Genomic DNA, 14595 nt, shown 5'->3' with positions numbered 1-14595 from the left:
GTCCTGCTAAAAAAAGAAATAATAATCTTATCCCACAAAGTCCTTCCTCTCTCCCAGGACCATGTAATCACCCAGCTTCAGGTACAAAAGACTATTTGTGTTCCTGTTCCATATTTGTATCGGTACTCGGATGGCATCCAGCAATCTTTTCAACCTTTCCCTGCAGAGAACATTAGCTCAGGCGTCTTCATTCTGGGTACCTGGCTGAACTGAACACAGTTTGGTCTCTTCTCCTCTCACATTGTGTTTCCTGAAATGTAGTTCTTCTCAGTAAGTTCTGGAACCAGGATTTTACCCTTATTCCCTTGGCAATGCTGCCTCCTGCAGGGACTAAACAGCACTGCAGGACCCCTTTCCCCTGCCCCACAAGCAAGCTGTTCTGGAGATATAAATAGTCCTTCCTGACCATATCAGGGATTGTTTGGGCTGCACAGCTGCTCATCTTATTCACATTACAACAGCACACAACGCTGTATGTCTGTCTCTCACAAATGATGCCATGCCTGGAAGGACTCAACACTAAAGCATGTACTAGGGAATAGTAATGAAGAGTGCTTCTGGGTATGTGCAGAGTGCTTTCTACAAATGAGCATCTTGTAGTGGATCACAGTCCAGCAAGTGTATGGTAAATTTTGAAGTACATCAGCTCATCACAACAGCCCCGATAGCAAGACATCCCAGGAAGAGTCAAAAAATGGCAGACAAATGTGTTGGTCTTGATGGATTATCGTAACACAAACAAACACCAATATAGAACATAATGCAAAAAGTTATTAGGATTAGGATGCAATTCGATGCAGTTTCCTGGGACTAAGCGTCATTGGATTCAGTAGTGCTTGCTTGTAACTGCACAGGTTCAGCTTGTAAAACCACAGAAAGCTTTAAGAAAAGATCCTCAATCAGCAGCCCTTCTTTTAATTAGAAGTGCAAATCATCCTGCAAGTAAGAAGCCACACTCACCTGCCCCACACCCACAGTGTATGCCAGACCTGGCTTAAAATGTGCTTGTACTTTGCAAGCAAGGCAGGAATTTACACACGCTCCAATAGGGTTGGCTGCCATTAGAGCTCCCAAGTGGAGCCGCTCTCTTCCGAAAAGGGGTTTTTGCAGGCTCTGCCGATTGGTGGCTAATCCTTGCACTACATTAATGGTGAGGGCTGACTGCACTTACTCAAATGGAGAGAGGAAGCCGTCTGCACATGCTCAGTAATCTGCATTCTCTCTAGAATCACTTCGCATGGTTCAAGCCTGCAATCTGAGAAATGATTCTTGGTTCCGCCCTCGAAGCGCCATCCCTTTTAGCCTGGGCAGGCAGAGCAGCAATTCCTGCCCTGCTTTGCAAAAACAGGCTTGGGGCAGGCTGGCGCATAGCTGTGAACCTTCCCTTTTTTGCGGGAAATTCCCTTATTTCAGCGCCGTTTCCCGCTGCTATCCCGGATTATTAGATAACCCGTAGACTGTCCCCGGGACAGGTGAGGCTGCTGATCCCTTATTTTCGAGGCTGCCGATCCCTTATTTTCAAATCTGAAAGTTGACAGCTATGGGCAGTGAAGCAGCGTACGAGTCCTGTTGGAGCAGCCCAGTGGCCCATCTGCTCTCAACCTGTGGGAAGAAGCCCGAAAGCAGGACTACTCTTAGGGCAGCGAGGAAGGGACCAAAACCGCCCCACGGCTTGCAACTTCCTCCCCACCCCAAACGCCCTAGCCGTCCCGGACAGCGAAAACAGCCAATCCGGGAGGATCCGCGTCAGCGCGGCCGGCCGGCTTCTGTCGCGGCGACGCGCCGCCTGGATCGCTCAAGGCCCGCCCTGCGCGGACCCGGCCAGCGGTGACGTGGCATTCTCACGTGCTCGGAAGCAGAACTCGTCGAGGAGGGGGCCAGGATCGGCGCTGCGCACGGCTGCCTCTCTCGCCCGGATCCTTCGCGGCACGCCCTGCCTTCCTGTCCGCGCGCCCCCCAGACGAAGAGGGCGATGCTGAAAGCCGTGGTCCTCATCGGCGGCCCCCAAAAAGGTGAGGGCCGCCAGCAACCCTAAAGCGGCCGGCCGAGCTTTGCTTCCTTCCCGCCCGGTGCACCTGCCCATCAGAGCAGACCCGCCGCCCCTCGCTTGCCCCACTTGCGGCGCCCATGGGGCTTGCGGGGTCAGACGGAGGGACGTGGCCTGAGCCTCTGTCTCGAGGGGCGGAGGAGCTGAGTCTAAGGTCCTAAGGTCAGGGAGAGGAGAAGCGGGGGGGGGGCAGGCTTTCCTCCTGGAAGCCGGTTCCCCACATGCTGTGGGTGTGCGAGAGGGAGTTGACTATGTCGTCAGGCCTGGGAGACCTGTTTTCGAATTTCCATGCAGCTCACTGGGTGACCTTGGTCCAGTCACTTGCTAACCTACCCCACAGGGTTGTTGTGAGGACAAAATGGAGAGGGAGGGAACCATGTATGCCGCCTTGATTTCCCTGGAGGAAAGGTGGGGTAGTAACTTGGTGAGGGACTGACGCCCTGTGTGTGTTCAGAAGCCTGCTTGTTCCTTATCCCTTTCTGTATGTGAAGGGTGAATTCTGCCCTGCTCTCACATGAATATGCCTTCTCTGCCCCTCCTCTGGCCCACCTGGTGTCCCTCCCATTCCTCAGCCTTGGCTTCAGTCGTCTGCTGCTCTTCAGGAGCCTCAGAGTGACAGTGGCTTCCCTTGTTCCTCTTCTGGTGGCAGCCATTCCTCTCAAGGCAGCCCATGATTTGTGTGTCTCCTGTCTCGTTTGTGAATTTGGTGAGCGACAGCCTGCAATTCTGTGGTAACCTTTTCTCTTGCAGGGACCCGCTTCCGGCCGTTGTCCTTTGAGGTGCCCAAGCCCTTGTTCCCTGTGGCAGGAGTGCCTATGATACAGCACCACATTGAGGCGTGCACTAAGGTATGGAAGGGGAATTAAGCTGACACCATGAGGGGAGTTCATAAAAACACCAGAGGAGCCCGCTGGATCAGGCCAGTGGCCCATCTGGGCCTCTGTCCTCTTCTCCCAGTGGCTGACCAGATGCCTGTGACAAGCCTGCAAGATGGACATGAGCACAACAGCACTCTGCCCACCTGTGGTTCCCAGAAACTGGTATTCAGAGGCATAATGTCTCTTGACAGGAGAGGCAGAACACAGCAGCCATTGTGGCTGGGAGTCCTTGATGTCTTTTCCATGAATTTGACTAATCCTGCCTTAAAGTTGGTGGCTATTACTGCTTCCTGTGGGAGCGAGCACCGTTGTTTTAACTTTGTGATGCATGAAGGACTTTTGTCTGTCTTGAATCTTCCAGTCTACAAGTTTTAGTGTTAAGATACGTTACAAAATGTTTCTCTGTCCACTTTCTCCATGCTGTGCAAAATTTTCTAAACTTATTTCAATTCACCTCTTATTCGCCTTTCCTCTAAAAGAAAAAAAAAAGGTCCGTAATGCTGCAACCGTTCTTCATAGGGGAGTTGTTCCACCCCCTTGGTAATTTGGGTCGTCCTTTTCTGAACCTTTTCTCACTTTAAAATATTGCTTTTGAGGTGAGCTGACCAGAACTGTACACAGCATTCCAACTGTGCTTGCACCAATAGATTTGTATAGTGGCAATGTGAAACTGACAGGGTTATTTTCAGTCCAGCATGTTGCCTTGTGCTCTTACATGCAATAAATTGAGCAAGTAAGAGCTCTCCTGCTCTTGGCTTCATATGCCAGCCAGTGGTTGCTCCATCTTCCTTTCCCTTCTCTGCAGGTGCCCAACATGAAGGAGATTCTCCTGATTGGGTTCTATCAGCCCAATGAGGCCCTCAGCCGATTCCTGGTGTCAGCCCAGCAAGAGTTCAAAATACCCATCAGGTGGGTGGTCACAGTGCTGGCTCAACCGCTGGACATAATGAGGCGGCCACTTCAGGCAGCTGATGTTGGGTTGCATGAAAGGGCAGCAAATTGTTTGGGTATTTAAATGCATTCATTACTTTTTTCATAATAAATGCAGTGATGGAGAGGCTTTTGTTGAGGAGGGGTGGTGCTTGTGGGGGTTTTCTGCCTCAGGTACCAAAATAATTTGCTCATCCTTGGCTGCTGTGCAACAGGACTGAGGAAGAGGAAGTGAGATAGAGCCATTCGGTCCTCCGTCTTAGACAGCAAGATGCCTTGGGCTGGTCCTGGGTAGTCAGTCAGCACTGCTAAAGAGAGAGGAAAGGGCTCCATCTTTACAATCTGCCATTCAGGTCCTGATTCTGCAGAGACTTTGGAAAAGGGGGGTGTAACTCTGGTAGAGCATCTGCTTTGCATGTGGAAGATCCCAGGTTCAGTCTCTGGTACCTCTAGATAGGGCGGGGAGAAACTCTTGTCTGAAACCCTGGGCACTTGCTGCCAGCCAGTGTAGGCAGTATTACGATTGATGGACTAATGGCCTGACTCTGCCTAAGCCAACTTCCTGGGTCCCTATGCACCTGTTGAAACAGCCAAGCACATTTGGCCTAGTAGACCTTGGCACAAGCAATTCTTCCCCCTGCAGTGAAGGGCCTTAGCAGCCTCCCATTTTGTGTAGGTATCTGCAGGAATATGCTGCGCTTGGCACAGGTGGCGGCATCTACCACTTCCGGGACCAGATCCTCTCGGGTAACCCTGAAGCCTTCTTTGTGCTGAACGCTGACGTCTGCTCCGAATTCCCTCTGGGCGAGATGCTCAGCTTCCACCGGCAGCTTGGCAATCCAGACAGCTTCCTCATGCTGGGCACCACGGTAATGGTGTGGGAATGTTCAGGGATGCAGGAGAGGATATATTGTCTGATTATATCCTTATCCAACTTGTGTTAACAGGTTCCACAATTTCAGCAGAGTAACATTCCCTTCTTTTAAATTTGCAGCGGCTGCGTTTGCTCAGGCTCGCTAAAGCCTCTATAATAACTGTTCTGGTATTTTCCCCTTATTCCCTCATAAAATAGAAGAGACGACACAGTCTTTTACAAAAGTATAAAAAGAGTTTACTCACATTCTGTTCACAATCAGATCCCAGAAGGCAGACTTAGCTTAATGAAGTAACATACACTTTGAATCTATCTCTTAAGAAGACAGTCCCTTTGTCCTCTCTTGGCTGGAAGCCAAGAGGGCATATTTCGCTCAGTAGATGTTGTGTCTTCAATGCATGTGGTAAAAGAGAGAGAGATGGCTGCCCTGCCCTGTGCTTTTGTCATTACCTTCACAGATGAGGCTACACCCACCTCTAGTCACATGCAGAGGAAGTCTGTCCCAGCCCAGAAGGAAACAGGAAGTTTACCTGCTGGCTGGACAAACATCCTTCCCCATGTGTAAACATGTTCACTCTAGGAATGTTGTACTTGACTGCTCTTGTGTTTCACATCCTACAAATGGCATAGCCCTGGCCTCTCATGCTGACAGCGCTGTGGGCTTGGAAGGAGGGCGCTGCTTGGCACAGGATTGTGGGACCTTTGGCTCTCTTGATACTTGCTGGGCTACCATTCGTATCATCCCTGACCACACTGATTTTGCTGGTGGGAGCTGGAGTTTGGTCGCTGATGGAGAGGTCCCCCCTCCCCAGCTTTGGGAACGCAGTTTGAGGGCTAGCTGCAGGTTCCTAGCCTTTGTGGGGCAAAATGGTTGCCTTGCTAGGATCCCAGTCCCAGTGCTCCTGGCAACCCTGTCCTGCAAATTCTTCTCTAATCCCTCTCACCCCCTGGTAATGTTCCTGTGACCACTTTTCTTTTTTGTCCCTAGGCCAACAGAAAGCAGTCTCTGAACTATGGCTGCATTGTGGCGAACACTGAGACGCATGAGGTATGTGGAAGACTGGAGGGAAGACTGAGTAGCAGGCATGCCCCAGTAGAGAGCTGCTCCACCTGGGTTGAGGAACCTGTGCCTTCCAGAGGCTGTCCGACTACAACTCCCATCAGCCTTGAGTGTTGGCCATGCTGGCTGAGGCTGATGGGAGTTGAAGAGCCAAGACTGTCCACAGTCTCCCCTATCCCTGTACCCCGTCCAGCACAACCTTCCTGCCTGCTGTTCTCTGGAGCCTGGCTCAAGCAGAGCAATCCCCAGCACTGGATGGTGCAATTCCCAAGACTCTTCCTTCTCTGCCCCACCTACATGTCCCCTTCCTTCTCCAGGTCCTGCACTACGTGGAGAAGCCCAGCACTTTCGTCAGCGAGCTCATCAACTGTGGCATCTACTTGTTCACGCCAGCCATCTTCCATCACATTGGCACTGTCTTCCAACGGAACCAGCAGGAGCTGCTTCTGTGAGTCTCTTTCTTAGCTGTTCCTTCCTGCTTCCTGGGAGCAACATCTGGTCACTTATCATCTCTCTTTCTGTTTCTCTTCCCTCTCTCTCTGTCTCTTCCATCTCCTCCTCATGCCACCCCTTGCCCACATTTAGGGGCACATGCCTTGGGTAAGTGTCCATCTCCTCCTTCCTCCTGCATTCCTCGTCTCCCGAGTGCTTTTGTGCTTCTCTGCTCCATGGGACTTGGGCACTTAGGCTTAGAACTGGCTTTTTGGCTTCCCAGGGATGGGCAAACCTCTGTGGCCCTCAGGATGTTGTTGGATGGACTCCAATTCCCAACAGGTCCAATCAGCATGGCCAAGGGCCAGAGATGATGGGAGCTGTAGTCCAGCCACCTCCAGAGTGCTTCAGGTTCCTCATCCTCAGTAGCTGTTGCTGTACTTGAGTGGTTATTTTCCCTGACCTAGAGAAATCCCTTTTCTTTCTGGCCACACATCATCTTTCCAGTGAGTCATGTGGCCCCTAACCCTTTGTATGCCTTGTTCGCACAGGGAGGAGAGCACCAATGGCTGGCAACGAGCTGAAGCCATCAGGCTGGAGCAGGATGTCTTCACAGCCCTTGCCGGGCAAGGACGCCTCTTTGCCTACAAGACGGAGGGGTTCTGGAGCCAGATCAAATCCGCTGGGTAAGGGGAAGTAGAGGGAGGTACAAGCCTGGGAAGTGGTTGTAAGCCTGCCTATGAGATAACCAAACACTGAATCAAATTTTTCTCTGTGGATCTGAGCTTTTCTTACCTTAAGCAGATACCTGCATGCTTTTTTTGGAGGCGGGGGACCGTAAGAATAGCCAAAGCCAAAGAGAAACTCCTGAGAGTTATTTCTTATATTGGGAAATGGATGGGTTGGGGGGGGGGCTGACCATGGACCCTGATCACACCCTCTTTCTTCCTCCATGACTGTTGTTCTGTAGCCCCGAGCCCAGGCATGAGGAATTTGTGGCCTTCCAGAGGTTGCTGGATTCCAGCTCCCATCATCCCTGAGCATTGGCCATGCTGGCTGAGGCTGATGGGCGTTTGAATCAAACAACATTGGGTCGGGAGCACAAGTCCTCCACCCTTGCTCTTGTATGTGTGGATCCAGACTCTATATTTCTCCCTCTTTCTCTTTTCTCAAGTGTTGTCCCAAAATTGGCAGGGGGCAGGGATCCAAACTAATAAATATGTAGATCCCTGAAGCAGAACAAGTGCAATTCTAATTTCCCACAATTTAGCTTTTGAGCTTAGAATTTGTGTTTCTGTCGCATGGGTGGCCAGAGTCCAATTTTTCAAAAGAAAGGCAAGAAAATTTGAACTCCCTGGGAAGTTGCAGAATTGGGTTTACAGGAGATACTGCCAGCTGAATGAGGCAGGATAAAAATGTCCTGTGCTCCATCCCAGGAAGAAAGGATTCTTCTTCTTTTGATCATAGGCTTTATTTTTTTGGTGAGGCACTCAGTCATTTTCCTTTGTCCTCAAGAGGACAAAGGCATTCACAGGCTTGATGCTACATTTGGAGGCAGGTGCCAGGTGTAATTTCTGGCTTGTTCTCTTTGCCAGGTCTGCAATCTATGCCAGTCGCCTGTATCTGAGTTGCTACAGCCAGTGCCACCCAGAAAGACTTGCCCAGAACCAACCTGGTGGACCCACCATCCGAGGTACTGGCTCCCTCTTTCCACATATGGGAGACGAAAACCACAAATGCATGATGTTGGTAGGATGAGATAATTCTGCTTTTGTTCCACAACATAAAGGGGCCGTAGCATCTGAAAACAGGTTTGCTGGGTGGGGGCCATATCGGTGGTACAGTTTCCAAGGGGCTTGGGTCATGCCTGCGCATTGCTGGACTCCAGCTACCATCAGCCACAGCCAGCATGGCTACTGGTCAGAAATGATGGAAGTTGTAATCCAACAGCTTCTAGATGGCACCAGGTTCAGGAAGGCTGCTCCAAAGTGTGTGATGTGCCTCCTTTCAGTGTTTATCCTTTTTGCATTGCTTTTGAAAAGGTTTACTAAATTGGGAAACGTTTGCCTGTTTTCTATGTACTTCATGCAACCGTCTTCAGCCATCATCTTCTGGTGGCTGACTTGGAGCTCTTAAACCTGGTTTCAGAGCCTGCCAGAATTATACTTGATAAAACAATGTCACATCATTCACATTGAAGGCTGTGACAAATACAAAGAACAGCAAATCAGTGCAGTAATACAAAGCTAAAATTCCAAATCCTGCATCAATACATAGAAAGATAGATAGATAGATAGAGAGACATATAAGTACTCCTCCAATGACTCACCCCCCCCCATTGGGTTATATAGACCCATCTAAAAAAAGTTGCTATGTAGAACCACATCTCAAATTTTATGTTGTTGTTTTTGTACTAAATGTGCTATGTGTATGGTTATTTTATTGTTCATATAGTTATATGTTATGACAAATCAGTAAAAATTAGTAAGAAAAGAGGAGATTGCAAGAGTACAAAGGAAGGGGCTTGAATACAAATTAAACATCTGTATCTCCACAGCAATTTTATCTATCTCGCTCCTTTGTGCTTTACACTGGAATTATTAGAAAACCATCAGTTTTAGCAAGAACATTCCTTCTCTCCCCATAATTGTGCTTGGTGAGAGTCTTCTTTAGTTTTCAAGCTGCGCAGCTTGCAGACTTAACATATAGAATAAGAGAACAAGAAGAACATACATTTAGAGAAAACTGGAAAACGTTCATTGAATATATGGGGAAATTGTGTACACTTGAAAACGTTGGCAGCATTAAGATAAATTCAACTGTGTAAATAAGTTTTGATGGATGTAATAATGGAATACTGAATGGTTTAGTTTTTGTAAAATATGCAGGGATTTATTATATGCAAAATGAACCTTGGAAAGAGAAGAAGGGAAGTCAATGATATTTTAAGGATGTTTAAATGAGTATTCTAAATTGTAAAACAGAAAATTATATACATTATATGCTCTCTCTTTAGTTTGTCCCGAGCTACTATGGCAAGGCAGCTATCTGTCTTTGAAAGGAGTCTCTACCCATCTAGGCAGCAGTGTGTGTTTGGGTTATTTGCTTTACAGAGTCTGATGTGCACAGAGGTATTCAGCATTGCTGTTGGAAACCCGCATTGTTGTAGAAAAGCAGAATCTCTGCAGTGATGCTTTCAGAGGGGTGGCAATGAATCTTCTCCATTGTGGAGTAAGGAGAAGAACTAACTCTGTTGCTGCTTATTTTCTATGCAGGGAATGTTTATATCCATCCTGCAGCCTCGGTGGATGCCAGCGCTGTGGTAAGTGTAATGGGCAAGGTGTACTCTGTACCTGGCTCCAGCATGTGTGGGATAGATTTTAAAGAGCTGTGCACTTTTGGTTTAATCTCTGGGCTCCTGAACATACCCTGAACATAAGAGAGCATACAGATGAAGAGGGCTATTGGCATGCGTTGGGCCACTGACCACCCTGTGCCTTTTCCCTGTAGCTAGGTCCCAATGTGTCCATCGGGAAGGGGGTGACGATTGGCGCTGGTGTGCGTGTTCGTGAGTCTATTATTCTGCATGGGGCTTCTCTCCAGGTAGGTATTGCTCCCAAGAGCCAATGGGTCAAGTTCTAATGTCTTGCATCACCTTAGGGGACTACACAGACTATTGTTCTTAGTATAACAAATGTGTGCTTTTATTGCTCATTTGTTGCTTGGGATCGAGACACCTTTTCCACAAAGCAGAAATCAAACAGTGGTGTTTCATCACTGCCTGTTGCACCCATGACTGTAGTTGTATGACTTTTGCAGCCAACCCATTGGATGTTGTCTGTGACATCACTTTGATAGGGCTTCCTCCCCATTGTCCAGTTGTGCCATTTTGATTTGATTCCTCCCTCCCCAATTTTAGAGACCCACTATCCCTCCACTAAATGTAGGAGTCTGCATGAAACCATTTAAAATGCTTGCTTAAAAGTGACAGCCAGCAACAAGGTCCCTGCAGCGATGCCTAGCAATTTTAGAAACATTTTCATTATTTTCTCCCCACCCCTCGGCAAACTGCACTTTTTACTTAATTATTTTGGCACTGCGTGTAGGCTCAGCCCACCATCACCCATGTTTTACACAATGGTAGGATCATTGTACTACTGCTGCCGGATTGGGGTTGGCACTTTGTAGCTCTAATCCAGGGATGTGGAATCTGTGGCCATCATGGTCAGTGGTCAGGGATGGTGGGAGTTGTCATCAGAGAACATCTGGAGGGCCTCAGAAGTTACATCTCTGATCAGAGGCAGGAGGCTGTTTTTGGCTTAGGACAGCTCTTGCTTTGCTTCTCGTTGTTTTGCTAATGCCCTGCAGGTGGCACTAGTGCACTGCAAAGTCTGGTATTCCCCTGCCCGGTCTGGCCCCCACTTACGGAGGTAATTATTTTATGTATTATCAACGAAGACATACAAATGCAGCTGAAGCTGTGGATTCACAAGAAATGTAAAAGATTTGTAAAAATCTGTGGTTCTGCATCATTTATAAAAAAATTTAGCGGGGCTATTAAGAATTTAGGAGGGGGAATTATTGATGCCCTATATCCTCCCCCTTTATTTTCTTGGTATGTCCCATCTCTAAAAGCACCCAGCATCTTGAGGGCTGCAGAAGTCCTGACTGAAATTCTGAAGAGGGGTTGCTAGTCAGACAATAGCTGGATCAGTGGCCTGATGTGGTACAAGGCAGCTTCTTCCATACATTTTCCATTAAATGTGCAGTACAATCCTAAGCATGAAATAGGTCCTGCTGAATTGAATTGGATTTACTCCTTCGTTAAGGGCCAGAGTAGATGAGAAGTTAAGTGTGTGTTTGCATTTATCATGTGCTTAAAAAAAAGGAAATGAAAATATCCATGGGAAGGGGGTGTAATAATGGTTATTGGCATTGTGGCAGGCAGGGAAGTGGAGATATTTCCCCCCCTGCTGTGGCCATGATGAAAAAACCCACTCTTCCACAGCTGCTCTTTGCACTGGGAGGGAAAGCAGGGCAGTTTGGGAGGTGCCATTTCCATCATGACCACAGCAGGGGATGGAGAAGGTCAAACTCTCCCTTCTGTCTCAATAAACTCCGTTTTAAAAAAGTGCACATTAAATGCAGAGATGCATTTAACACCGCTTCTAATTTGGCCTTGTGTTTCGGAGGGCAGTTTTGATATTTTTATGGTACGGCTTTTAAACGCTGAAAGTGCTCCTCCACACATGCCTCTAGTAATCCTTGTTTAACAGCTCTACAAAGTTCCTGAATAAATAGAGGAGTTGTTTGTTCCTGTAGAAAATCAATTGAGTCAGTAGTTGGGGTTGTTAAAAGCGGAAAAGAAAGTTTGATGAGTGTCTGGGAAAAGCTACACTTTAGATTTCCCCACAGTGATCTCCACTTCCATTTTAAGTCTTTTATAAGCACCATTTACGTCCTGGCCTGTCTGAAGGATTAACACCAGTCTTAGTAGCATCCATGGCAAGATTGCTGAATCCCAGGGTGATGCCACCTGCAGTATACGAGGAATGCAGGAACTGTATTAGAGCAGCTGGCTTCTCCTTTAAGTAGGAAATGGTGGGGGAGAGGAAGAAAAAGCCAGAATTGTACAGGCTCCTTTGTCCTCTCACTTAAAGGAGAAGGTCCTGCCCTCCTTCATCTGACATCACGGGTGGGTGTGGTTTGGAGGACAATGGCCTTGTGGGCCAAATGGGAACCCTTGGCAGGCCAGGATTGGCCCAAGGGCTGGTGGTTCCTCCCCCCAATGTTAGTGCCTGTTTTTTCTTTCCTGTCCCCTTTTCCCAGGACCATACATGTGTGCTCAACAGCATTGTGGGCTGGGATAGCACCATTGGACGCTGGGCTCGCGTAGAGGGTACTCCCAGCGACCCCAACCCTAATGATCCCTACGCAAAGATTGACAGCGAGACTCTCTTTCGGGATGGCCGCCTCACCCCATCCATCACCATTCTGGGTAAGCGTCTGCCCACTTTAAACTCTCTTTCCCCTGTACCTCCCAGCAAAAGAAGAATACTCTCCTTCGCTTCTCTCTTTTGTGTTGGCTGCATTTTCCCTCTCACCCACCCACTTGCTGATGCCTCTTGCTGCTCCCTCCTCGACAGGCTGCAACGTGACCATCCCTGCCGAAGTTGTCATCCTCAACTCCATCGTTCTGCCCCACAAGGAACTGAGCCGCAGCTTCAAGAATCAAATCATTCTCTGAAGGGGCAGGCAGGAGGGGAACCTCCAGTTGCCCCCAGGTGGCGGAACAGAAGGAAGCCCCGGACGTTGCCCCCACCCTCAAGCCATGGCCTCTTTGGACCTAGCATGGGTCACTACAGACTTCCCTCCAGGTCTGTTCATGGAAGCGGCAGGATGGGGGATGCGAGCTTCCCTCTTGGGCTGCTGCTATGTCAGGTGGCTTGCCTACTCCTTCTTCAGCTGCCGCAGAACCTTTCCTGGAAGCAGGAGGCCGCCTCATCCCGAGGCCGCAGTGCTGCCTTGCTACCAGCCAAAGGCACGTGGCAAGGAAAGGATGTGTGGATATGCTGGGGAGCCTTTATTAAACCCAAGGGCTGCATTCTCTCATGCGCAGTCTTACGGAGGCCGTATGCCAATGGGTGGGGTGCTGGAGCCCAAAGTGGGTGGGGCAACAGAGTCTTGCCTTTTGTAATCCAGCCACGCAGTAAGAGGTTTTCATATACAGCACACACACCTGCCTTTATCTAGGCAAAGGACCAATCCAGCTGGGGAAATGTGCTGGTGGAGAGAGCAGAGCAGGGCTGGTGTGCTGTGGGAAGAGCCCCAAGGGATAGAGATACCTGGAGGGTTCCCGACCCCTGGCCTAGGCCACTGAAGGACCCAGGGGTACATCTGCATGCCATTTGGGCCTCGGATGCATTCGTTCAGCACCCCACATTTCCACCAGCTGCAGTGCATTTTTCCTGATTCCCCTTAGTACAGTGGTACCTTGAGTTACATACACTTCAGGTTATATACACTTGAGGTTACAGACTCTGCTAACCCAGAAATAGGGCTTCAGGTTAAGAACTTTGCTTCAGGATGAGAACAGAAATTGTGCTCTGGCGGCAGCAGGAGGCCCCATTAACTAAAGTGGTGCTTCAGGTTAAGAACAGTTTCAGGTTAAGTACGGACCTCCGGAATGAATTAAGTACTTAACCTGAGGTACCACTGTATGGCAGTGTGTGTCTGTGTGTATCATTTTCCTGCTTGTGCACAAAGGCACCAAACTGGGATTGTGGGGATCTGCCACGGAGACATGCTCTAATCTATTTGCCAAGCAGCTGCCCCATAGTATGTGCACGCAGCCTCATGTTTCTTCCAGAAACTGGGTGGTGGAGCCTAGAAGCAATTTGAGTGGGCAGCAGCGTGGTGGGGGCGGGGGGCCGGGAGGACAAACTTACTGCATAGCTTAACCTCTGTTGCAAACTGGAGCTTTGATTTTAAAGCTCCAAGACGAATGAGTAGATATTGGTTGAGGGATCAACTGCAGCTTGTTAGAGTGAGTGCATGTTGAGGAAAGTGCTTGAGTCTGTTAGTTTTTAAGCTAATGGGAACAGCTTTCCACAAGGGCTGGAACAGGAGCCTGCATTGAGCAAGGAGCTCTGGAGATGAGATGCAACAGGGACTCTGGCACATGCAAACTCCCACACTGCTGTTGCGGTTCATTTGCCCTCAGGCTTTACCTTTCCATGTACAAGGGCTGAGGTTGCAAGGAGAGGGGTTGTCTCTTGCAGAGGTGAAGAACTGGCAGCCCTCTGGGTGATGCTGGACTTGATCTCTCATCACCTCTGACCCTGGGTCTTGCTTGCTAGGAGTAATGGAAGCTGGAATCCAACAACAGTTGGAGGGTCAAATGTTCCTCTATTGATACAAAGTGCCCTGATCTGATTAGGTTCTGCTAACCTGTTTTCCTTGCCTTAATGGCAGGATTCCAACTCGGGGCCTGGGTGTTGGGGGATGCACTAAGCTGCACCTAAGGGAGGTGAAATCCCTGCTCCTGGTATAATTCAGCACCAGAGAGGAGGGTTATGTGTTTACATTCTTGCTGTTTGTGAAGCACTTTGAGAACATGTTGGAACATGGACGTATCAATGTAAACAGCTATAGAGGATGTTCAGTTTCCAAAGCAACTCACAGCAAGTTTCCTTTCCAAGGTCTAAAGACTGGCTAAGGTCTGCTGCCACTCTCCCTTGCCAAGTTCAGGAATTAGGACCCTACAGTGAACTGGTAAAAGCATCAGAGGAAACAGCTGACCCAACTCCAGCAGGTAGTGGGGTAGGGGTGAGGGTTATTTGAAACAGGATCTATTGCCTCTCTGCATCTTAAC

General features: G+C 48.9%; 1 protein-coding gene across 2 annotated transcripts; it reads left to right on the top strand.

Annotated features, from left to right (window-relative positions):
* The first annotated feature begins 1849 nt into the window (after positions 1–1849).
* On the top strand, positions 1850–12805 carry GMPPA (GDP-mannose pyrophosphorylase A). 2 transcript variants are annotated; one of them, XM_081839410.1, is made up of 12 exons: positions 1853–2012; positions 2798–2895; positions 3731–3834; positions 4532–4724; positions 5718–5777; positions 6107–6237; positions 6773–6907; positions 7817–7914; positions 9497–9543; positions 9732–9824; positions 12051–12219; positions 12368–12805. In XM_081839410.1, the coding sequence occupies exons 1-12, from the start codon at positions 1973–1975 to the stop codon at positions 12466–12468; spliced, it is 1269 nt and encodes a 422-aa protein (XP_081695536.1). In that variant the 5' UTR covers positions 1853–1972; the 3' UTR covers positions 12469–12805. The 2 variants fall into 2 exon arrangements, with proteins under 2 accessions (XP_081695537.1, XP_081695536.1); XM_081839411.1 differs by lacking the exon at positions 9732–9824 and having other exon boundaries at positions 1850–2012.
* Positions 12806–14595: the final 1790 nt, after the last annotated feature.

The sequence above is a fragment of the Podarcis erhardii genome (genome assembly GCF_964252035.2).
Source record: "Podarcis erhardii genome assembly, chromosome: 1".
Taxonomy (NCBI): Eukaryota; Metazoa; Chordata; class Lepidosauria; order Squamata; family Lacertidae; genus Podarcis; species Podarcis erhardii.
This window is presented reverse-complemented; position numbering and strand designations above follow the sequence as displayed.